The sequence below is a fragment of the Choloepus didactylus genome, chromosome 7, assembly GCF_015220235.1.
Source record: "Choloepus didactylus isolate mChoDid1 chromosome 7, mChoDid1.pri, whole genome shotgun sequence".
Taxonomy (NCBI): Eukaryota; Metazoa; Chordata; class Mammalia; order Pilosa; family Megalonychidae; genus Choloepus; species Choloepus didactylus.
The window spans coordinates 17,905,129-17,932,306 of NC_051313.1; the positions used below are offsets into that span (position 1 = coordinate 17,905,129).

The 27,178-nt window shown below is 38.0% G+C and overlaps 1 protein-coding gene across 4 annotated transcripts in view; it reads right to left on the reverse strand.

Moving 5' to 3' along the window:
- L3MBTL3 (L3MBTL histone methyl-lysine binding protein 3) overlaps nucleotides 1–27,178 on the reverse strand; it is a 135,557-nt gene that overhangs the window by 37,723 nt on the left and 70,656 nt on the right. For all 4 annotated transcript variants that reach the window (XM_037844221.1, XM_037844218.1, XM_037844220.1 and 1 more), the window contains 4 exons: nucleotides 24,096–24,181; nucleotides 21,387–21,497; nucleotides 9,630–9,744; nucleotides 8,106–8,208 (listed from right to left, as the gene is read on the reverse strand). In XM_037844221.1, the coding sequence (XP_037700149.1) occupies nucleotides 8,106–8,208; nucleotides 9,630–9,744; nucleotides 21,387–21,497; nucleotides 24,096–24,181 (415 nt within the window). The remainder of the gene's footprint in view (nucleotides 1–8,105; nucleotides 8,209–9,629; nucleotides 9,745–21,386; nucleotides 21,498–24,095; nucleotides 24,182–27,178) is intronic.

Genomic DNA, 27,178 nt, shown 5'->3' on the forward strand with positions numbered 1-27,178 from the left:
CTAGATTTTAAGGTGTAATCTGGTGCGGTCTTTGGAACTGAGCAAGTCACTGAAGTTTCCTTCTGTATTGTCTAAGAGCTTGTGCCTATGTCTGGGAACAACGGGCCCCAATTGAGAAATGCTTAAGGCATGGCGGGAGGCTGGTGATCCAGGTGGGGGCAGAGGAGAGAGAGGAGAAAGAGAGGGAGCTGATCTGCCCTCTCTGGTGACCCTCTGGGCTCAGGGCAGCCACAGGCATTTTCGTTTCCTTTATGCCAGGGGCTGCCTCCAAAGAAAAGAGGTTCCCCCACGGGACCAGATCCGGGCCAGATGTACACCCGATATCCTGGGAAAGTCGTGCATCAATCTGTAGTCAACCCTGTTCCCTAATATGTGAGGAGACCAGAGGCCAACTTGGGTAACAGCCCATTGAACTCACTTCCCTTCATCTCTGCCCATGACGGTCTCTCATGTCCCATCTGGTGATCATTCCTGGATCGAGGTAGAGGAAATCTGGGTCACTAACGGTCAGTGCAGCATTCAAGGGGCTCCCTCCTGTGGCCTGGCCTCTGGCATTCTGGGCTCCCGCTGTGTACACATCAGACCCTCCAACTGATGGCCTATCTTGCCTCTCCCTCTTTACGAAGCCCCCTTAAGTTTGGAAATAGCTTGGTCCTGAAGTAAATTATATGAATGTCTTACGGGCTCTTCCTCAATGAAGGGAAAAATGGGAATGCTGAAAATCACACAGGGAAATTTTTTAAACAGTGCGTGTCTACTCTCCAGCAAGAGAATCTGATACACCTTCCTGGAAGAAGGAAGGAAGACTGTGAAAATGTTCACAGGTGATTCTGATAAAGGCCTATAAAATTTATCACAGGTTATCTCATAAAAAATTTAAGCTTTATTGCCTTTAATTACATACTAGTCTCCACTGATTATTAATACAAAACCAAAAAAGAACATTTGGTCATGTGTTGACGTAATTCTGCAAAATGCTAATCCAACAGTAAGAAAAACCAATACCCAGTAATACTGATTGAGCATTTAGGACTCACCAGGCATTGAGCCGATTGCTTTACTTCATCATCACAAACACCCCATGAGGAAGGTTTTGCAGATGACAAAACTATGGCTTAAAAGGTTATAGAACTTAATTCTTTAATCATTTCTTTCATTTGTTCCACAAGGACTGATTACGCGATAACTACCTTTCTAGGCACTGGAGGCCCCGTAGTCAATAAAGACAAGGTCTCTACTCTCATAGAGCTGAGGACAATACACAGTTACACAAATAAACTAGCTAGATGATGTCCCTCGTGATACACGTCATGGAGTAAATAAAGCAGCGTTCTGGAAGGAGAGCGTGAAGGCTACCGCTGGTGGTGAGGAGGGCCCCGACGCAGCATTAGAGCAGCGGCCTAAAGTTCAGGGAGGAGGCCCTCCACAGACACCTGTGGGAAGAGCACTCCTGGAAATGGGAAGGAAAGTGCAAACCCAGAAAAGCTTGGCATGGCTGAGCAAAAAAAAGAGCAGCGTGGCAGTGAGCTGGGGAGCAAGACGAAGCAAAAGTAGGCAGGAGACAGAGGGAGTGAGAGGTGACTGCTAAGGTGCATAGGGCTTTTCTTTTTTGGAGTAATCAAAATGTTCTAAACTGGACTGTGGTGACGAAGGCACAACTCTATGACTGTATTAAAAGCCATTCATTGTACACCTTGAATAGATTGTATGATATGTGAATATATCACAATAAAACTGCTTTAAAAAAAAAAAGGAAGGTGGGGAGATACTACATAGGACCTTGTAGGCCTTGAGGAGTTTCCATTTCTATTTTAAGTTTGATTTGCAGACACTGGGACTGATAGGATATGACTTATATTTTTAAAAGATCATTCACAATGCTTGCAGAAAACAGATTTCAAGTGGCCAGAATTGAAGGAAGAGGAGTTATTTAAGAGAAAAGCTTATTTAAGACGGGGGCTTGGATTTGCATGGTAAAAATGAGATAAAGATGACAGCCAGGGGGATTGACTGGCGTTGAGAAATGACAGAAGGGAAGGACCAAGCCTGGCCTTGAGGTTTTTGGCTTGAAGAACTGGGAGCTTAGAGGACGGCTCCCCACCCCCCAGGATAAGAGTGACTAGAGAGAAGCAAAATCAGCACTTATGGAACTGTTTATTAGACATCCTAGTGGGAAGGCTGACTGCCCAAGTCAGACCTGAGAAAGCAAAGTGAGCATGCTATTTTATTTCATTTTACTCATTTAGCAGGAATGCAAAGGAACCTCCATTTCCAATCTTGCTCTCTCGCTCTCTCCTTTGAACTCCAGCCCTCCAAATATTTATGAGATATTTGTATTCATGAGAATTCTTGTACACTAGCAACAAAAACTAATTCTGGTTAACTGAGCAGGAAAAAACAGACCATAAAGGCATCTGATTGCTCAATGGGAGGATGGAACGTCAGGTTTGGGCAGGGAGCAGGGCACACTCAGAAATGGACTGCAGTGGGTGAGGCTACTGGTGAGGCGGCGGCTGCACCACTGTCTCCACCCCCAGAGTCACCGAGGCTGCCAACGCCTCTCTCCCCACCTGCCTTCACATCACTGCTCAGTGGCAAAGCCCTGACGCAGCACCTGGCTGGCTACCTTTAGGCCATCTGCCCACAGTCCTACCTGTCAGAGGCCAGGGAAGGGGCAGACGGAGCTCCCTGAGCCTCCCTTGATGGAGGGGGCGCTTTGGCTACCGCTTACCGTGACAGGCAAACTACCAATACCCATTGAAACATTTCTACTCAAGTTTCCTGGAGTGACCTTTTAACAAACATGTTTAAAACCAAATCTGTCATCTTCTAGGACCCCATCTCCACCCCCGACATACACAAGTAAATGATCGTGCATCCTCCTGCTGCTCCTGACTCTCGGTTTGTAATAAAAGGAAAGATATTACCCAAGTCTCAATCTGGGGGTCATTTATGACTCCACTCTGCTCTCGTCTTTGTATTTCCCTCATCATTAAACACCTGGCTTTACAATTACTGAATAATCACATGCACATTTACCTTGAAACTTTATCAGATACAAAGAAAGGAAAGGAAACGAGTGGGTTCTCTTTCTCACCCCACCCATCGCCTCCAACATGGGACGACTCGCAGGATTCTGAGATGTGCTGGGTCCCCAACAAAGCAAGACAGTGAATGTTATGGTCTAGAAAACTTATCAGATTATAAGCTCCCTGAGGGTAGCACCTGGCAGAGGAAGTGCTCAACAAATACTTGTTGAATAAATGAAGGAAGAAAACGTCCCTCTGGGACCCTTTAGGTAAACTTGACCACTCGGAGAGGCCAGACGGTGGGGCCCCAGAGGACACTCACTGTCTCAAATCCCCTTCTTAGGAACACAGGCTGTCAGAGCCAGAGAGGAACTCAAAGTCTCAACCTAAAAGAGGGAAAACAATCATGGGCCTCGAAGCAGGGACTTTCTAATGACACCAAGAAGATGAGCTGCAGATTTTATTCCAACCCCTCTCTTCTTCTGAACCCTGAGAGAAGCCGAGTGGGTCTACACACCTCCCATTCTCACTTCTCCTGCGGGAGTAGAGAGGAAGTGGGCGGGGACCATGAAACTGTGCCTGGAAATGCTCCCTGCTGCCACCACCACCTCTACCCTTTGGATGGCACTCCCATTTATTTAAATACTTAGGCACCGTCTTTAGTCTTCTAAGCACTCACGTGATCATTCTCACACTCTGTAAGGACAAAAACAAGAACACCAGGCAGGCGTTATGCTGCCACTGGCTCTGCACGGCAGCCTGCAGTCGGGGCCACCCAGGCCTGGGTGAACCCTGGTCCGACCACACAAGGTCTTGGGCACGTACTGAACCTCCTAAGCCCGTTTCCTCATCTGTCCAACGGCGATGAGAGCAGGGCCTGCTCCCCGGGGGTGCCATGAGGACTAAATGAGAGAATCATGGAAGTGCTTAGGATGGTGCCCAGAACACAGAAAGACAAACACATGCCACCCATTATTATTACATAGAAGGCAAACTGTAACCACTCAACCCCTAAGAACACACCAGACACTGCACCAAAGAACATCAACAAAAATAAACAATAAAACAGGGGCTCAAACAGATGCTTGTATGCCCACATTCATGGCAACATTATTAACAACGACCAAAAAGTGGAAACAAACCAAGTGTCCACCGACAGATGAATGGATAAACAAAATTTGGCACATACACATAATGGAATATTATATGAAAAGGAATGCCGTTCTGATACATCCTACAATGTGGAAGAACCTCAGAAACATACCAAGTGAAACAAGCCAGACGCAAAAGGATAAACTCAACTCCACTTGCATGAAATACCTGGAATAAGGAGATCTGCAGAGAGAGAAAGCAGATCAGAGGTTCCCAGGGACTGAGGGGAGGAGGGATGGGGAGTTATTGTTTAATGTGCACAGCGTTTCTGTTTAGGGTGATAAAAAAGATTTGATAATGGATGACTGCACAATACCATGAATATAGTTAATGCTACAGAAGTGTATGCATAAAAATGGTTAAAATGGCAAATTTTGTTATATATATGTTACTACAATAAAATAAAAAAGAAATGGGTATAGGAGGTTTATAAATGAAATTTAATGAAAATAACCAAGCGAGAGCAATACAATCTCCATGCTACTCCTAGTTTATGAAGACTCTGCCCCCATCGGAAAAAGCTGATGCTGCTGAGTGACACTCCATCCAGCTCTCCAGTCACACCTATGAAAATCTGTTTGCATCAGACTGTGGTCTCCATAGAAGCTGACACCCTCTCCCCTCTGCCCCTGCCCCCTAACGTGCCACAGAGCAGGCACTCAACCAATGTTGGTTTGATGGATGGATGCTTAATTAAACGGGGCTTACATTCTTGCAGGTATTCATCCAGTTACTAAAATTTTAAAAACATTACATGGAATTTATAAACATCCTTCAGAGGCTGTTCAAAATACTCTATTTTTCTTTTCTTGCTTAATTTCTCTAAGACCAAGTCTCACATAGAAAAGATTTATTTCTGATAGCACTAGATATGCAAAGGATCTGCTTCGACATCATCGTAGCTCTCCTTGAATCCCTCCCCATTCCGGGACCTCTCTGCATGCCCAAAGAATGACCTGACAAAGGGACACGCCATGGTACAACTGATATTAACACTTGCTGGCTAAAGAAATAAAACTGAGCAATCTGGACTGATTATTCCCAGAGATCAGAATACCACATCCAACCCTCTCATCGATCAATCCTATTTCAACATTAAACAACAACAAAAAAAATCATGTTCTCAAATCGCATCTTTGAGACACATGTTCTTTTCTAGCACTTCTTACATCAAATTCAACTACTGTGTTCAGAGAAGCCAACCACAAAAGCTAGTCAAAACATAGCCTTTTGCTTACATGTTCACAAAATTGATTACTCTGGCTACAAGAGCAACTTTCCTTGTTATCTCAGCAAAGAATGCATGCTTTGATTTCTGCTGTTTCTCAGTAAATTAATCCAAAGAGAATTTTTTCATTATGTTTTTCTAAACGCAGCATTCTCAGCAAGGATAAAATGAGTGCTGGTGAAATGAACCCCACAAAGAATCTCCATGATGCAGTAGCCATTTCACAAGTCTACTAATGAAATGGAAAAGGGGCAGAGCCTGTGGGGGTGGGGGGTTTACTATCTTGTCAGAAAAAGGGCTCTGAACGTTGTGAATAGGAAAGCATAAGCAGGGACACTAAGAAAGCCCACATCAAAGTCGAGGAGAAGGGGAGGCAGCCTGCAGGCAGGAGACGGCACCTGCCTTGAGTTCTCTGAGCTGCGTCCCTTGTTCCTGAGGTCCTAGGGAACCAGCTGCTGGCCAAACCTTACGTACAACAAGGAAATGAAAGGAGCTCCTTTATCACTGCATGTCTTTGAAGCCATGTGCTCTACTTCTGCCTCTCGTTCCAGGAAAATGAGTAAGTCTCTATTACGGTTCCAGTGATACTAGAAGAAGTTTCTTTACCATGATTCTCCCCATAGTTTCTCCCCTCTCTTAACAAACACAATACGGCATCCATGAAGAAACACTACCCTGAAGAGAATCACTGAAACTCTGTGAAATGGGTGCAGCTTTGTGTACTTGACAACTGGCCGAGCCATCGGTGGGGGAGAGAACAATGTCCCCTCACAGAGCTGCTGGGACAGGCAGGCCTCTCTGCCTGCCTAAAAGCATTCTGAAGAGAGGCTATGGACATCACCATAACATGCCTTCCGGAAAACCAAAATATGTTTCACATCCCCAATTGCACCCCAACAACATATTGTCAGTATTTACCCATTCCTTATTTCTGTGTTCTAGTCTTCACAGTTTGAACAAACTTCCTTTAATCCAATGAATGTGTTGAGATTGCACAGTGGAAAGGTATGTCTGCCAAAGTTCCAATATTAGCTTTTATTTTGTGTTTTATACCCTATTTAAGACATGTACAGCTATTATAATTCCACCAAAGGTTGGGTCTGTGAGTTTATGGGGCGGTACCTTGGAAGGGAGTTAGAGGGGAGTGGTCGAGAGAACACACTCTCAGCTAGACTGGGCTCCATTCCTGGTCCCCACTCATCAGTTGTTAGGAAGGCCCATTATTTAACCTGACTGGTGCCACAGTGGTTTCACTGAAAATTGGGGCAAAATAATTGTTCCTATATCAGAAGGCTGTTCTGAAGGTTATCCAACACACGTAAGGCAATGAGAGCCATCCCTAGCATGAGTAAATACAAGCTCAAAAATGTTAGTTGCTACTATTAAAAAACTGCTGCTTAAAAATATTTTTTGAACAAAAGAATTTTTGAATATATAATGGACATTAAGCATCCTGACAAATTATTTCCAGCACTTAGATATATGAAAAATAACCTGGTTGTCTTTACGAGCCAATATTTAGTAACATCTAAGTTACAGGGTTTTAAACTTAGTTTAAATTAATTAAATAACTTTCAGTTTGCAGCCAGAGCAGCCAAAGGATTTTTAAAATGGATTATCTGCAAATGTAATCACCATCCTTTCTATGCTCAGAGTTTTTTTACTCTGAAACATACTGAACCTCAAACAAAACTAGGGAGAAGTATCGCAAAGGGAGGAAAGGCAGAATTCGAGGTCACAAAGATAAAAGAAAAAGGAAACTATATCCACATGAAATTAAGTATATCCATTTTACAATGTAGGTTAACTGTTACAGCAAAAAGTAGGGTAATCTTCAGATTTTTTAAATGACCTTGATTTACAACCTGTACTAACTAGATAAACAAAGGATCATTTTTCTTACTGAGCAATCCGATGCATATGCAGTTAGGACACTAACACTGCCAAATGACTATTTTTTAAAAGTTTGGGGTGTTAGGCTTATATACCTAAATAGGTGACACTTTTATTCCTTAAAAGTTCCAGTTAAATTACAGGAATTTCTTAGTAGTATTTCTGTAATATTTTAAAATTTCTACAAAGACTCTCAACTTGTCTAAACAATAGATCCAATTTCAAATGTAGAAATTTGCTTTGTTTCATAAGTTACTTAGGGATAAGAGAAAAATATTGAAAAACACTTATAAGTTACTTAGGAGACAAAGGATGTATTGAAAAATACTAAATTCTCATATATTTGACTATTTATATTAGTGGTTTTGCAATTTTTGCTGCTAATTTGGAATAGCCTACCTCCCATTATTCAAATTCTGGAGTTACCTGATCACATCATATTCTTCTAAACAATTTTGACAGGGCTTGCCTTCTTCTCAAAGAAGAATGACTGTTCTTCTATGACTATTTCAGAATCTAAGCATAGTCATAACTAGTCAGGTTGCCAAAAAGAGGCCAAATAGGTAGAGTAAGTCTATTTTAGGAGCTGTGAAGGCATTTTCTCCTACGAAGGTTTAACTGCAGATACACTCTTCATTTTCACATGATCACCATGGTAACCATATTACATAAGGATGTGAATTTAAAAGCAAGTTCACATACATTTATCATGCGTGGAAAGCACTGCCTGATGCATATGTACGACAGACCCCTCTCCTGCGCCAAGTTAAGAAATCCTCCCGCGGGTGGCACCCCGCACTTACCTGGGAGGACCCACATGCCGTGCTTTCTTAAAATGGCCAATCCCTTTACATCCTGGAGTTGAGCATCCACCGTGTTCTGAAGCTTCCATTAATTCTAAGGGGTCTATGACAAAGCAAAAAAGAGGAAAAGGGAGCAAAAAGTTTACTGGAAGCCTGCAAGCACTGAATGGCTAGGATCAGAGAAGGGAAGGGAAAAATCCTTAAAAATCCAATTTTTGAATCAGCATATATAAATAGAAAGAGAAATAAATCCTCTAAAATAAAATCCGAAAAAGCTCTACTTTTTGAGGTTCTTTCCCCCTTTGAGTTTGTTCACACTATTAATTTATTTTTCTTCAACAGTGAAATGACAAACTTTGATCTGATCCTTTTTCAAATTGTCACAAATCCCAGTGTTACCTAAATCTGAATTAATGAGAAGATTCTGAACAATTTTTAGCAAGTAAATAACATAATCACTTCAAACAATACAGGAGAATACAGAGTTACACATTACAGACCCCTGCATGCCCCACCCTCTGCATATTTTACTACCCTCCCTAGACCTGACCACTGATTTTAGTGCATGCCCTTCTATAGGCTAGGCATTTAAGATGCATAGGCATTTAAGAGACATATGTACATCTGTGTACATACATGCATCAACTGGTAGGTTTTGTTTTGCCACAAAAAGGAGTAATATAGATATGTACCATTCTGAAGCATTCTTCTGTTGTTTTTAACTTCAGAATGTCTTTTAAGTCTTTCCATCTCAATGTCAGTATTTTTCTGTCTGTTGCACAGTATGTATAATATGACTGTACCATAATTTATTCAATCGATACTTGTTTCTAAGTTGTTATTTTAAACATCCTGCAATGCACAGAGCACCTTCTCCACATCTTTGTGCAGTCTGAATGTGAAGTGAAGCTGTTAGATTAAGAAGGCACATTAAATTTTTTTTAAACTCCAATTTATTATTTTCCTATATATATATATATATATATTTTTTTTTATACTCTATATTTAATTTTCTCCAAATTTGAGATCATGGTATGTAAAGTTCTTGAGCACTTCTTTTTTAATTGACATGGAAATTTCCAACTGAAAAATTTATTGAGATAATTATAGATTCATATGCAGTTTTAAGAAATAATACAGAGAGACCCTTGTACACTTCATCCAGTTTCCCTGATAATATTTTACAAAACTCCAGAATAATATACAATCAGGATACTGATATTGATATATTAAATTGTGAAAGAGTCTGCCAAATCATTATCCAAAACACAGTACTAATTTTAAAAAGTAATATTTCTAAATAAAAGTAGATTGCTTAAGCACACAACTTGTTCAGGCATTAACATTTTTTTTCTTTTATATTTTTGTGACTACAAGATAAGTATAATAAAAGGAAAATAATTACAAAAAGAAGAAAATGAACAGTAGAGAGAAAAGTGGAGACACAGAGAAGGGGACAAGGAAATATTAACCATGCTATATGAGGAAATGCAAACATTTAAATTATCCTTGAGTTTCTCTTACTCAAAGGAGGCTGAAGAGGATGCCCGGTTTTTGAACACCAGCCCACGGGGTGAATATCAGGGGAATCTGCATCTATCCAGTAATCATAGCAACTACTCCAGCCATCAAAGTGAACCTGTAGCGCAAAAGAAAATTAACACCACCATTCGGATCAAAAACATTCCTACAGAAAAATTTCTGCCCACAGTAACCATTTTCATTCTCGTCTAACTTATTTAGTAGTCTTAAAACCTAATAAATTATTTTAACTATTTAAAATACTTTATTCACAGAATAGTGAGAACAAAGGTGCACTTGACCCATCATCAACCTATTATCTAATCATCAGTAAAAGATCATCTGGGCAACAGTTCCACAGATAATATCACGTTATCTCTCCCCACACTATGAGCAACTTGAGTACAAGGACTGTCTTGTAACATCTACATGTGATTAACACCAAACATGCAATAAATATGACTGAGTTAACAGACAAACAGGGAAGGGAGACCAGGAGGGGACAGTGTGGAAGTAGGAGAGGGAAGGAGACCTTTTCATTGGAAAGGTCAAGTCAACTACAATGAGCAGAAGACTTTTTTTTTTTTTTAATTCTTTGATGCTTTACCAGAAACATGTTCAATTTACAAAATATCCCTTCACCAAATGCATTTTTAAATATCATGGCTTTTCTAGTAAATAATTATAATACCTCTCAAAGAGGCTTTATAGAGAGGTCAGGGCTACAAACTTGATCGGCAACACTGTCTAATAGCCAGGCTATTAGACATGGTGGCTAAGGAGTGGCTACTAACTTATATTTTAGGATAAAAGGATACATTAATAATGCTATACATATTTTTACCCTTTAATCAAGTTTTCCAGTTAGATTTCTTTCTTTAAGCCTGAGTATCACTCCTTATAAGACAATAGATGTCAGATGGATAAAAAATTGAAACATAAAAGTTCTAAAAGACTGCAGGAATGAATTTATTTGTAATCTAAGCCTAGGCTAGCCTTTGTAAGCCAGAAATAAAACTCAAGTCATAAAAGGAAAGACTGATCAATTTGACTACATGAAAATTAAAAATGTCAGAGTGGCAAATTATATAGTAAGCAGAGGGAAGACCCCCCAAGAAACTCAAAATACACATTTGCTACACATATGACAAGATACTGTTACTTAATTTAGAAAACCCTTATATATCAATATGAAAAAGATGAAAAACTGAATAAAAAAAGATGAGAAATAGATACAAATAAATCATAAACAAGAAAATACATATAAATGATTAATAAACATATGAAAAGATCATTTCATTCATAATTTTAAAATTACAAATTAAAACCATAAGATACAATTTTTCTCACATTCAATTGCCAAAAACGTTCATGCGCTGGTGATTTCTGAAACCATCAAACTACAACCCAGAACCCATGAATCTTGAAGACGATTGTATAAAAATGTAGCTTATGAGGGATGACGATGTGACTGGGAAAACCCTGTGGACCACACTCCCCTTTGTCTAGTTTGTGGATGCATGAATAGAAAAATAGGGGAAGGAAACAAACAAACAAACAAACAAAGGTACCCAGTGTTCTTTTTTACTTTAATTGCCCCTTTTCACTTTAATTATTATTCTTGTTATTTTTGTGTGTGAGGTAATGAAGGTGTCAGGGATTGATTTTGGTAATGAATGCCCAACTATGTAATGGTACTGTGAACAACAGAATGTACGATTTGTTTTGTATGACTGCATGGTATGTGAATATATCTCAATAAAATGAATTAAAAAAAAAAAAGTACCTGCATATGGGCTGATGGGCAGAAATACTTTTTGCGGAAATAACTGTAAGTAGTTCTCTTTGGAGAAGTTGATAGAGGGTGGGAAATATTTCATTCTGTATCTTTCTATACTGTTTAAATTTTCTAACTATATATGCAGTGCATGTAATCTTTAAAAACAGGTTAACAGTGGAGAATAAGAGCTATTTTTTCTTACATTCCTTATTTTTAGTTCTCTGTATCAAAAGATTTTAATTTAAAAGTCTATTAATACAAAAATTAATAAATAAATTACCCCTTACCCTCTCAGTATTTCCAGTGGCTTTCTGAGCACCTATCAATGAAACTCCCATTCTTGCTACCACACTTATCAAGATTATCGAGATAATTTTCTTTTGCAATTAATCTACTTTCTTAGATCTAACAATTACTTAGAAAGCAATTGTCTTATAATAAAAAATTTTGGAATCAAACCCCAGAGAATTCTATGCCTGGAAGAAATTATGGATATTAACTTAAAGAGGAGAAGAGACCCTGACAGCCACACAGTTAGTTAGGAGAATTAGGACTAGAATTCAAGAATCTGAAATAAAATTGTTTATCGCTCACATACATTGAATGTCAAAGCAGCAGTTCAATGTATTCAACTCAAAACAACTCTTTAACATTCTCTGGTTAAAGAAAAATGTCCAAATAAAATTGAGAATGAAATTCATATTTTTTAAAAATTTCAATTTATATCAATACCAGTAATAAAGGAGTAGTCATAATTTATAGTTTCATGGTAAGCTTTAAACATTCTAATTCTTATTAATCATAAAATGATTATTTTACTAGAAACATGAAACTCCGCTATTTTTTATCCTATTACATTTCTTCTACAGTGCAATCAATTGTTCCCATAACTCATGTTTTATTTGTTGTAGATAAAAAACAACATTTTATAAAATTTAGCTATCTGCCAATAGCGAATGAACCCACCCTTACAGCAAATGGTTCTCCACATTGGATACGCATCAGAATTACTTGTGAGTATTTAAAAAAAAAAAAAAAAAAAAAAAAAAAAAAGCTAAACCTAAACCCATCCGAGAAGATTCTGAATTCATGGGTCTGGCATGGACTCTGAACATTCATATATTGTTTACCAAACTTTCTGAGGATATCTGATTTACACTCAAAATTGACACCCACTGATAGTAAAGAGGACATTATAACTGACATAACAGTTTGGCAAATTAAGAGCAATTTATTTAGGACTCCTATACCTTATATGTTGTAGAAAAAGCTAATATCCCCTACAAGCTAGACTGGTTGGCAATCTGGACATTTTTAAGAGTGTAAGGATTAGATATCATGAAAAAAAATTTACTTTATATATTATGAATGGAAGTTAAGAATAAAATTCTCTCCGATAACTAACAAATGCATTTAAAATATTTTATTTCCACTCAAACTCTCCAGTCAAAAGGCAGAGATTGGCAAAATGGATAAAAAAGTATGACTGTTTTCAAGAGGCTCACCTTAAACTCAAAGATAAGTAGGCAGAAAGTAAAAGGATGGAAAAAATGTTCCATGCAAACAGTAACCAAAGGAGAGCTGGAGTTGCCATATAATATCAGATAAAATAGACTTCAAGTAAAAAATTGTTACCAGGGACAATGAATGACACTTTGTACCAATAAAGGGTAATTCAACAAGAAGACATAACATTTATAAATATACATACATGCATGTAAAGGCAGAGGCCCCAAAATACATGAAGCAAATATATACAGATTTAAAGGGAGAAACAGACTATTCTACATTAATAGTAGGATACTTTAATATACTGCTTTCAATAACGAACATCTAGACAGAAGATCAATAAGGAAACAGAAGACTGAACGATAGTATAAACCAACTAGACCTAAGAGACAGATAGAGAGCACTTCACCTAACAATAGCAGAATACACATTCTTCTCTAATGCACATGGACCATTCTCCAGAATAGACCATAAGCTAAGTCACAAAACAAGTGTCAATAAATTCAAAAATATTGAAATCATACAATGTATCTTTTCTAACCACAATGGAATGAAACTAGGTATCAATAATAGAGGTAGAGGTGGAAATTAAACAATGCATTCTTAAATAACCAATGGGTTAAAGAAGAAATCACAAGGGAAAATAGGAAGTATATGGAGGAGAATGAAAATGAAAACACAACACACCAAAACTTACAGGATGGAGCAAAAGTGTGCTGAGAGGGAAATTTATACCTGTAAATGCTAACATTAGAAAAGAAGAAAGATTTCAAATCAGAGACTTAATGTCACAAGTGGTGGATGTAGAAAGTGAATAGCAAACTACACCAAAAGCCAGCAGAAAACAGGAAAAAAAGATTAGAGCAGAGATAAATTAAATAGAGAATAATGAAACAGAGAGAAAATCAATGAAACCAAAGGACAGTTCTTTGAAAAGATCAAGAAAATTGGCAAATCTTTAGCTAGACAAAGAAAAAGAGAGTATGCAAATAATTAAAACCAGAAACAAAAAGGGAGACATTGCTACTGACCCAACAAGAGTAAAAAGGATTATAGAGGATACTATGAACAATTGTACACCAACATATTAGATAACCAAGATGAAACAAACTCCCACAAATACACAAACCACCTACACTGACTCAAGAAGAAACAGTAGATCTCAGCAGACCGATAACAAGTATTGACACTGAATCAGTAATCAAAAACCTCCCAACTACGAAGGGTCCAGAACCAGGTGACTTCACTGGTGAATTTTATCAAAAATTCCAAGAAAAATTACCCCCAATCCTGTTCAAACACTTCCCAAAAAACTGAAGAGGAGGAATACTCCCTAACTCACTCTATGAGGCCAACATCACCTCATACCAGACCTAGATAAAGATACTACAAGACAAGAAAATTACAGACAAGAATCTGTTTTGAATACAGATGCAAAAATCCTCAACAAAACACTAGCAAACTGAATCCAACAGCACATTAAAAGAATTTCATACCAAGACTAAGTGGGATTTACCCCTGTATGCAAGGATGGTTCAACATAAGAAAATCAATTAATGTAATATACCACATTAACAGAACGAGAGACAAAAAAACACATTATCATCTCATTGATGTAGAAAAGGCATTTGACAATATCCAGCACCCTCTTGATAAAACCACTTAGAAATCTAGGAATAGAAGGAAAATTTCTCAACATGATAAAGGGCATATATGAAAAATCCATAACTAATATCACACTCAGTAGTGAAAGAATAAAAGCTCTCTAAGATTAGGAACAATACAAGGATGCCCACTGTCACCACTGTTATTCAACATTGTTCTGGAAGTTCTAGCCAGAGCAATTAGGCAAGAAAAAGAAATAAAAGGCATCCAAATAGGAAAGGAAGAAGCAGAACTTTCCCCATTTGCAGATGACATGACTCTCTCTCTATAGAAAATCCTGAAAAATCCACTACAAAGCCTCTAGAACTAATAAATGAATTCAGCAAAGTGATGGAATATAAGATGAACAAGCAAAAATCAAGTGTTTCTATATACTAGTAATGAATAATCTGAAGCGGAAATCAAGAAAAGAGATCCATTTACAATGGCAGCTACAAGAATCAAATGTCTAGGAATAAATTCAACCAAGGATGAGAGTTACACATGGAAAACCACAAAACAATGCCAAAATTAAAGAAGCTCTAAATGAACAGAAGAATAGTTCATGTTTATGGACTGGAAGACCCAATATTGCTGAGATATCAACAGTACTCAAAGCGGTTTACAGATTCCACATAATCCCAATCAAAATGCCAATAGCTTCTTTGCAGAAATGGAAAAGCCAAACATCAAATTTATACGGAAAGGTAAGGGGCCCTCAATAGCCAAAACAATCTTAAAAAAGAAGAACAAAGCTGGAGGACCCACATTTCCCGATCTTAAAACTTATTACAAAGCCACAGTAATCAAAACAACATGGTACTGGCCCAAGGACAGACATAGAGACCAATGGAATCTGAGAGTTCAGACATCAACCCTCATATTTATGGCCAGGTGATTTTTGACAAGGGTGCCAAATCCACCTAATGGGGAAACAATAGTCTATTAAAAAAAAATGGTGCTGGTAAAGATGGATGTCCATACGCAAAAGAATGAGGGTGGACCCTTACCTTACACCATACATAAAATTCAATTCAAAATGCATCACAGACCTAAATATAAGAATCAGAACTATAAAATTCCTTGAAGAAAATGTAGGGAAACATTTTCAGGAACTTATGTTAGGCAATGGTTTCTTAATACTTTACACCCAAAGCACAAGCAACAAAAGAAAAATAGGACCTCATCAAAATTTAAAACTTTCATGCATGGAAAGCTTTTATCATGAAAGTAAAAAGACAACCTACTCAACGGGAGAAAATATTTGGAAACCACATAATGGTCAGGGTTTACTATCCAGAAAACATAAACAAATCCTACAACTCAATAACAAAAAGACAAACAACCCAACGTAAAAATGGGCAGAAGACTTGAAAAGACATTTCTCCAAAGAAGATATACAAAAAGCCAAAAAGGACATGGACAGATGCTCAATATCATTAGCCATTAAGGAAACACAAATCAAAACCACGATGAGATACCATTTCATGCATAGTAGAATGGCAATTATTAAAAGAGCTGAAAAGAACATGTACTGGACGATGTGGAGAAACAGGAACACTTGTTCATTGTTGGTGGGGAATGAAAAATGGTGCAGGTGTTGTGGAGGAGTTTTGAGGTTCCTCAGAAAGTTAAGTATACAATTACCATATGACCCAGCAATCCCACTGCTAGGTATATACCCAAAAGAACTGAAAAGAGTAACTCAAACAGATTATTTTCACAGCGATGTTCATTGCATCATTATTCACAGCTGTTAAAAACTGGAAGCAACTCAAGTGCCATCAACAGATGACTAGTTAAACCAAATGAAGTATATAAATAAAATGGAATAATATTCAGCCATAAAAAGTAATGAAGTAATGACAGAGTCTGTGAACAAGATACCTGCTCTACAGGAAACACTAAAGGAAGCACTCCAGACAGAGAAGAACAGACAGGAGTGAGAGATCTGGAACACAGTTTTGGATGATGGTAGCACAGCAATGTAAGTACACTTAACAAAGACGACTGTGAGTATGGTTGAAGGAGGGAGGTTGGGACCATGTGGGACATCAGAACATAAGACAAAGGATAAAGACTGGGACTGTGTAACTCAGGGAAACCTAGGGTGATCAACAATTGTGATAAAAGGTACAAATATGGTTTTTACGTGAGATAGAAAAAAATGCTTCCAGTTTTTGACAATTGTGAATAATGATGCTATGAACATCGCTGTGAAAATAATCTGTTCGATTTACTCTTTTCAGTTCTTTTGGGTATATACCTAGTAGTGGGATTGCTGTGTCATATGGTAATTGTATACTTAACTTTCTGAGGAGCGTCAAAACTCTCCTCTGCGGGACACTGATTACGTGCTTCGACTTGGCGGGCCTGGGCTGGGGGACCTGATCAGCCCCTGGGGAGGGTGGTGGGCACGGGCGACAGCGCCCTCCACAGCCCCCCAGGCCTGAGAAAGTGAGGCCGGAGGCAGGCCCCATTTCCTCACCCAAAATAACACTGTTAGGGGAGGCTTGCCGGAGGGAACCGCCTTTTCCCCACCCCCTTATCTTGCCCGGACACTCCCCGTTGCCAGTGCAACTCCCATTACCACCAGTGCGCATACATTGTTGCCAGACACCGTTACCGGAGCAACTCTCGCCCCTTTTCAATCAACCTCCGCGCCCTCTCAGAACCAATCCAAGCCTTTAACCTCTACAGCTACCCCGCCCTCTAAACGCCCAATATAAGCTTGTACTCTCCCCTAATAAACTCTCTTGGCTTCTTCACCCAAAAAGAACCGTGTCCCGCCTGTTCCTTTCTCGCCGCCCTCCACACTTTGCACGCCTACGCCGGGGACCGGGCCCAGTCCCCCGCCTCGCCCTCGCCTCCGGGAAAGAGCCCTCGCCGCCGGTACCCTCCAAGCAATCCTGAGAGCCTAGGATTTGGCAACCGGCCGTCACCTCCCCCCCCCCCCCCAGACGAGTCAACTGCGACCGCACTCCTCTACAGCACCTGCACCATTTACATTCCCCACCAACAATGAACAACATTGTAAGGTGTTAAAAATAGGGTGAGATTGGGGGAAAAATACAATCAATGCAAACTAGAGACTATAATTAACAGAAACATGTATTCTGCTTCATTTATTATAACCAAGGCAATACACTGAAGCTAAAGGCACATGGGGGAGGTGGTGGAGGAAGGGTATGGGACTCTTGGCATTGGTGATGTTGTCTGACTCTTTATTCTACCTTAGTTTAATGCTATCTTTCCTTTTGGTGCTCCCTAGCTGTTAAGTTTTTGTTTTTTTTTTTCCCCTCTTTCTTTTTTCTTTCTCTTTTGTCTCTCTGCCTTCTTTGACTCTTCTTCCTTGTTTGTGGAAGAAATGGAGATATCCTTATACAGATAGTGGCAATGGTGCTGAATATATAAATACATGACTATAAAGGGAACCAATGATTGTTTACTTAGGGGAGAATGTATGGTGTGTGAACAAACCATCTTAAAAAAAAATGGGTTGATGAAGAAACTGAGTGAAATAAGACAGACACATAAGGACAAATATTGTAGGGTCTCACTGATATGGACTAATTATAATATGTAAACTCAAAGACATGAAATATAAGCTACCAGGATATAGAACAAGACTAAAGAATGGGGAGCGGTTGCTTATTATGAGCAGAATATTCAACTAGGGTGAACTTAAGCATTTGGAAATGGACAGAGGTGATGGTAGAGCATTGTGAGAATAACAGTGCTGAATAGTGTGTGAATGTGATGGAAAGGGTAAGCTCAGAGTCACGTATGTCACTGGAAGGAAAGTTGGAGGTTAAAAGATGGCAATGTATAAAACAGTGAATCTTGTGGAGGACAATGTCCATGATTAACTGTACAAATATTAGAAATCTCTCTCATGAACTAGAACAAATGTATGACACTATAACTAGAAGTTAATAATTGAGGGGCATATAGGAAAAAAATATACCTATTGCAACCTATATACTACAGTTAGTAGTATTTTAATGTTCTTTCATCAACAGTAACAAATGTACTATACCAATACTATGAATCAATAATGGAGGGAGGGTGGTTAGGGATATGGGAGGATTTGAATTTCCTTTTTTTTTGTCTTTATTTCTTTTTTTGAGCAATGAAAATGTTCTGAAAATTGAAAAAAAATTAATTGTGGTGATGGATGCACAACTGTATGATGGTACCATGGGCAACTGATTGTACACTTCGGATCTTTCGATAATTGTATGGCTTCTGAACAATCTCAATTTAAAAAAAAAAAAAGTAATGAAGTTCTGACAGCTTGGTATGCTGAGCCCTGTATCTTGGGGCTTGGCCTTATGAAGTTCATTACTGCAAAGGAGATGCTAAAACCGCTTATAATTGTGCCTAGGAGTCTCCTCTTGAGTGCCTCTTTGTTGCTTAGATGTGACCCTCTCTCTCTAGCTAAGCCAACTTGGCGGGTGTTCTCACTGCCCTCCCAACTACGTGGGACCTGACTCCTAGGGCTGTAAATCTCCCTGGCAATGCAGGATATGACTCCCAAGTATGAATCTGCACCTGGCATCGTGGGATTGAGAACATCTTCTTGACCAAAAGGGGGTTGTGAAATGAAACGAAGTAAAGTTTCAGTGGCTGAGAGATTTCAAATGGAGTCGAGAGGTCACTCGAGTGGACATTCTTATGCACTACACAGATAACACTGTTTTAGGTTTTAATGTATTAGAATAGCTAGAAGTAAATACCTGAAACTATCAAACTCCAACTCAGTAGCCTTGACTCTTGAAGACAACTGTATAACAATGTAGCTTACAAGGGGTGACAATGTGATTGTGAAAATCCTGTGGATCGCACTCCCTTTATCCAGCGTATGGATGGATGAGTAGAAAAAATGGGGAAAAAACCTAAATGAAAACTAGGGTGGAATGGGGGGGATGATTTGGGTGTTCTTTTTTATTTTTTATTCTTATTCTGATTCTTTCTGGTATAAGGAAAATGTTCAAAAATAGATTGGGGTGATGGATGAGTAACTGTATGATGGTACTAAGAACAGTTGATTGTGCACCATGCATGACTGTATGGTATGTGAATATATCTCTATGAAACTGAATTTAATTTAAAAAAAAAGTAATGCTAAGTCCTGATATATGTGACAACATGGATGAACCTTGAAGACATCATTTTGAATGAAATAAGCCAGACATATAAGGACAAATGTTGTATAATCTCCCGGATATGAAATCATTAAAATAAACAAATTCATAGTGTTAAAAGCTAGAATACAGGCTACCAGGCTGGCGCTGGAGTAGGAAATTAGGAGTTAATGCTTAATTGGTACAAAGTTTCTATTTGGGGTGATGGAAATTTTGTTAATGGATGGTTCCAGTGGTAGCACAACACTGTGAATGTAATTAACAACAGTGAATTATGTATTTGTGGTTATAAGGGAAAATTTTAAATTGTATACGTGTCACTAGAATAAAAAATTAAAAAAAAAAAGCATAGGACAGTACAGTACAACACAATGAACCCTAAGGTAAAGCATGGACTATAATATAATTATAGTGATATTTTTTCATCAATTATGACAAAGGTACCACACTAATGCAAAGTGTTAACAATAGGGAAAACTGTGTATGTGAGGGGGTCTATGGGAACTCTGTATTTTCTGTATGAGTTTTCTGTAAAATTACATCTCTAATTAAAAAAATAGATAAAATTTTTAAAAGGCTAACAGGCCTTGCATTACTTAAAAAAAAAATCTAAAATGTTACATGATTACATAATCTAAAACTAGGTAATGAAACATTTAAAATTCCCATTCTACAACACCAGCACATCTTTACAGGTTTTTCATTATTATTTTATAATTTATTTGCTCATATATCATCTCATTAGAGATAGCTGAGGATATGATTTATTCTTTGTAAAAAGATCTTAAACTTAGATCTACAGCTTAGGACTGAGACTTAGTTTTGCCACTGCCGGAAATTAGTAAGTAATCTTTCTGAGCTATAGCCTCATTAATAAAAAAGTGGGAATTACATAAATCTCCCATACAATTTCTACATATATCAAATAATGTGAGAATACTATCACTCTGTAAAATACTATGTAACTCTAACATCTCGCTGTTATTAGGACTATTATTATCCCTAACAAATTATAAACAATCTTAGGAAGTAAGTAGAATGAGTATTGTTCTGATTTGAGAGTGAAGTTAAGGCCGATGCCAAAAACGGAGATGAGGCCTCTGGAATTTTTCCCATGTTTTACTTTATCATGTGTGAACATAAATAAAGTGGACCCATCATCCTAAACATTTCCTCATTCTATGAAATATCTGACTTGTTAAAATCCAACTCTAATTAAAATCTAATTTTTTATATAAAATTATTGATCTTTGCTTTACTTAAAAGACAGATTATTCTGAAATGTCTACATCTAACAAATTTCATTTTAAATATTAACCTTTTTTTAAAAAGACAATACTATTAGAGAATCAAGCACTGTGATTTTTCTTTATGAAATATTAATTTACTGTGCTATGCCTCCTTTCTTTCTCCAAATATACTCAAGGTACTAAAAGTCAATCATAATTAAAGAGAAAACTTCTTACACAGATTAGAGAAAAAGGCTGGATGAATCCTGACTTACAAAAATGCACAGCAACTTAATTTATCTTTCTACGGTTTTACTAATTATAGGGTTGCTATAAATTACACACGAATATTATAGGTAGTGCCATAAATTACATGTAAAATCTGCTGAAGTTTCCATGCAAGATGTCTTGTAACAGAAGACAAAACAAAACCATGACAGAGAACACTTACTTTTATTCGGTGATCATCAGTGTCAGCAACGGTTGCTACTCTAATAAACACAGGATTTCTTTTGTCTACAACTTCAAGCTTCATTTTTTTCTGGAATCCATGAGGAGGTTTCTGCCGTAACAGAAAGTTTGAGGAAGTGAGATTAAGAGGAAGAAACAGTGGAACAGGTGGACTCAATGTTACAAAGATAGAATACTAAAAAAAAGATGAGTTATTTAGAGAACCTGCTTTTACCAACTCTCAAGTTTGCAGAGTGGCACTGGGCTTCACCCTCCGTATCAAAAAACACAATCCCAAATCACATGTGCCAGCCCTGAGGCAGCTGTAACAGCCCAAGCTCCTAGTGATATGAACAAACAAGAGAGGATAAAGCAAAGACTTTAGATGAAATTCGAAACATGCAGTTATTTGATTAGCCACAGGGAAGACATCTTTCTCATTAATTTTGTCTTTGCAAAAATCAACAAGCATGAAAATTATTTTGAAAAAGGGAGAGGAAAAACAAGGCACAAAGATTAGAATTGGTAATGAGGACAAAAAGCAATAGATGTCTGAAAAAAAGAGAATTAGCATTAAACTGACAGATGGAGCAGCTGTTATAGGAACAGTAATAGAAAACAGTTACCTACACCTCAAGATTCATCAGAATTCTTTAAACCACTGAAAAAGTTACAGGCAGTGAGAGGCAGGATATTGACTGTTTAGTACAATGTTAGGTGAATTATTTAGGTTATCTAAGCTTTAGGACCCTCTTTTGTAAACTGGGGGATAATGAAAGGGTTGCACTGAAAATTGAGCTGAAAATCAAGTAAAGGACCAGGAACAACACAGGTCAAGTATCTAAAAGAGGCTGAACAAGGGAAATCTTAGTTTTCTCTTGGTATCAATGTGATACTAGATCTGATATAACTTTACCCAGTTCAAAGCAAACTGCAATGCAGCTCTGCTTGTCTTTGAGGTAAGTTAATCAGCATCAGATAAAAGCTCAAGAAGGGATGTGACCTGGTCTCAGCTCAGGGTGCCTTAGTATCTGAAAGTGCAGCCCCAAGTTTTACAGACTCCAAAACTTGATGATGTTATCATACTCAGAACAGACCAGGCTCTTGAAGTCTGACTTGCTATCCAAACTGACAATAATTGATTAGATATTTCTAGTGGCCAAATCCACCACAGCATCCCCTTTCCCATTGATAATACACTTGGGAGGCCACGTTAATAATTCAAACCTTCCTTTGTGAGCAAGAGATCCAACAGAGGGAAAGGGAGATACATGGTCTAGTCAGGGATGAGCCTGAATTATCTCCATCCCTTAAAAATGAGTCAACCTCTCTGAGGATGTTTATCCATGTCCACTTATTTTTCCTCTGGACAATGCTTGATAAACACCAACAAATTTTTCTTCTTTGGACTCTGTTATTATACTTTTTATACAGAACATTCTCATCCTGCTAATACTCTTTCTTCACAGATTCATACAACACAATAGGTTATAGTGATCAGGTTTTCCTAACTATACCCATTAGCACATTGTTCTCAGCCACACATTTATAGGACATCTCATCCCTATGACTGTGCTACTTTTAGGGATGGTGGGCTCTGTCCTTTACGAATTGATTCCTCCCTGTTTACAGTCAGTATGACTTTATTCTGAGTTACAGGGGCATTTCAAGTCTCCCCTATGGATTGACTCAATCATTACTCAATCCTTGAATAAAACTTCTTCATTCAATCCCAGAGAATAACCTGCTTTATGGCCCAGCTATTTGTGAAATGATTTCTGTAATAATACTTCATAAATATGGCATAATTCTAAATATTATTCCTTTTTCAATGCTCAATTTACTACCAGAAGGAATTACACACATTCTTTGATATGGCTTTTCTTCCTATGATTTTTCTCTTAATTGTCTCTGATGTTCCTTTTTTCTAAATTTGGGCCGATGCATATTAATTATTAATTCTATCACTTAATAACCCAACAATTTATACCCAAAAGTTTCTCTTAATGAAAAGTGTTGTTTCTGAGAGACTAAGCATGCCATATGAAAAAGAAACTTAGATGTTTAATATATTTTTCTTTCCTTTAAATACATGAGAAAGTGTAAATTATAAAGCCAGCTATTTGAGATGAAATAAATTAATTAAAAATACATATTTTATTTCTGATTCTTCTCTTGCATAGGAATGCAGTTTACTTTGAATCATAATAAGTTATATGCAAGAAGCAATGACCCTGGTTAGAAAGATACTGTAATAAAAGCAGATAGTCTTGAATTTTGGTAATTAATGACACTGATTTAGAGCAAAATAAGAGGAAACAATATCTCAGCTTGCTATAAATAAACCTAGAGGAATTAACAAATATAATTATCATTAAAAAAATTCTCCTGTCCTGTTTTGATCTTCTAGAATATCTAAGTTGGAAAAAGAGAACAAGAACATACCCCAGACTGTCTCAAGCAGAATTATTTTCCAAGAATACTTTAAAATTCAAAATGAGAGTATTTTTCAGATGTCATTAACAAAAACCACAGCAGCAATTTTGTTTTTCAAAATTGTAAAAATTCAAAAGCATTTTATTTGGTCTTCTGTTCGCCTCCCATTCCTATTTTAGTTCTCCAGTGCCACTGCTTTGTGTTCCCACATTTCAAAGAATGAATGAAAACCTCAACACAAATTAATCAAATAGTGTAAAATGCACTATCTTACCACTTTGAATGCCCTTGCAGGAGCAGGTAAAGAATTGGTTTCTTCTAAATATTTATCCCAAGAAAAATGTTTTACATTTGGATAACCTAAAAACAAAAGAGAAAAGTCACTCCTAAGAGCTTTAACCAAAATGACACTGAGAACCACAAAGTAACCTACACAAACTTATTGTTACCACTATACATAATCTAGGATACTGCACATAAGCTATACAAACACTACAAAGGATACTTCACATAACTTTTAACTAGTTATACATTCAAAACTATTTGTAATAATGAAATTGTTTTCATCTTGATCATGATTTATTAATTTTTAAATGAAAATTTAAGATTTATATATATATAAATACAAATACATACTATATATATATACACACACACACACATACATACACATATTTAGTACGGATGATCTTACAAAACAAGACAAAAAACAAAAAAAAACCCAGATCCCTTTTAATCTAGCAATTTTACTTCTACTAATCTAGATAACTCTCAATTACATGTGCAGAGACAATCACCACTGTTTGTAAATGTGAACTTGTAGCAAGTTAAATGACAATTCATACAGATAGGTGCAAAAAAATGTATTTTACATCTGAATTGGAGTTAAGGGTGTAAACTTCTGGTTTTCAGTGTATAGAGAAAGATAAAGAAATAAGTACAAATGTACATGTGTGTACATATATTTCCCAGTTCCACTGAGAGGGCTGGAGGCAGCAATGCTCCAGTAGCAACATGGACACCTAGTGCTCAGATCTTGGTTTATAAATTATCATCCTCCACTAAAGCACCGTGGATCCTTAGCGAACTGCCTGACGAGAGGGCTGACGTCAGGGAAAGACCAAGATAAGGCCTGGTTGTGCCAGAAAGTGGGAAGTTCTCAAAAACTGGTGAGAACATGTAAAAAGTACAAAGAAACCAGTTTACAGTGGTTCCCGCTGTCCAAATCTGAAAAATCTACACATAAAAATACATAATGCTAGTAATCAATGAAAGGATTCTATGAGTCCAAGCTGACATAAATAAATTAACTGAATGAATAAATGGGAAGAATGTCAACTAATAAATGTAGAAGGAACGCCGGAATTAGAAAAATTACCATTTTTCAGAGTAATAATTAATTCACACATGAAACATCAATAGATACTAAACACAGTGAGTTAAATTGGGATGAGGTATGGGATATTTATACAATTTCACAGTACTGCTCCAAAAAATAGTTATTAATCACAGAGAAAAAAACTCCAAACTATATAGTGGAGAAACATGGCAAATATCACCCTGATCAACCAGAAAAAATCAATCAGTAAAGAGATAAACTGATACCATGTTCCACCTGAGAGGATGCAGTGAGGACACAGCACTGATTCTGGGATATTTATCAATCCTACCAAATTGAGTAACAGTCTACAAAATGACTAGTCTGTAATCTTCAAAAATCCTGAGGTCATGAAAGCCAGGAAAGGTCTAACTGCAGCAGCAAGGGGGCCACGATAGCTGAGCCAGTGTTTGATCCTGGACCAGATTCCTTTGCTATAAATGACATCACTGGGACAACTGACACAACTTGAAAAGGTCTCTGGGTCAAGGGTATAGAGGAGTTTTGTACCATTTCTGAAACTTTTCTGTACATTTTACACTGTTTCAAAATCAACTTTTTCCGAAAGTAAACAGGCAAACGTATATCCATGTCTACAAACATTTTACGACCTATTCTTTAGGAACCTAATCTGTGCAATTTAAGTAATTTAAACCAAAACATTCTACTAAATAAAACTGATTGTGTAAGCATGTATGTGTGTATACCTAGATGCTAATGGTTTTTTTCTGGAAAGACACAATGACAAACTATTACACTATTAATAGGGATAATAGTGGTTATCTCTACTTTCACTCTAGGCTTTTAAAAACAATCCTGCATTGATGAATAATGTGGATAATTCAAAATAAAACTAATTCTAAAAGACATGTAAGCATTTTGATGTGCTGTGGGTTTAGTGAGAAAATGAGGATGGTGGTGGCCAGTGGGGCTGCTCCAGGGCTGGCCCAGGAAGTGGTGGTTGCGAGAAGGGCGGACGCCGAGGGAGACTGGGTGATTAGGATCCCTTCTTTTCGGACAGGAGACGAGAGATCGAGCCAGGAATCTGCCCGTAGTGGACAGAGAACAGGAGCCAAGAACAAGGAGCCATGTGAGGGAACCAGACAAAGGCATCTTTCTCCTCATGGAGCCAAGAAAACACACCAGCACGGCCCAGCTCATCAGCCCCATTACTTGGCACTTTTTATCATGCAATTTTATATTTTTTTTAATTTGTCAAAAAGCTATGTGTTTTCCCTTCTTTTGAATCATAAAAATCCACGATAGAAGACAGATGATTCGGTTGGACTGTCTCACGTTAAGTCAGCAATAACGCCTCACCCCACCCTTCCCGGGTATCTAACGTGGTACGGTGAAGACATAACCAGGAATCTGCTGTTCACTGGTTTCTTTGTGGATTCACCAGATCTCTGGTTATGGCCAAAAATGCGGCTAAGGGGAAAAAAGGATCATTATCAAATTGAGAAATCTATCGGGATCCTCACAGCAGCTGAGATGGTGAAAATGGCAGACGGAACTATGCAAGAGGGAGCTATGCACTCCGCACTCACTGCCTTGGGCTCTGGGGGAGCCTCAGGAAGCAGGTGGGCAGAGCACTGGAAATCAGGCCCCTTGCCCTGGGTGCAGCACCCACACCCCACAAAACCATTAACAACGATGTGTTGCCTTTGCTTAGTCCGGAATGGCTTACGGAAATGCTCTTGGGTCTCCAACACAGCGCTGTTAGTTAGTCAAGACAGATGTTTTTCTCTCTTTAACCTACCAGAAAACTCAGAAAGGGGAACAGACTTAGCCAAGCCCACAGAGGAATGGGTGGTCCTCTGAGTAGGTAAAAAATGCTGCACTCTAACCCAAACACTGTAGCAGAGAACTGGGGGACCAGCCTATGCACAGAACCAGCTGTTAGAATGGAATGCAAAAAGTATTTGAAGCTCCAACACACTGCAGGCTACATCCACAAGACAACTCTTAGTAAATCA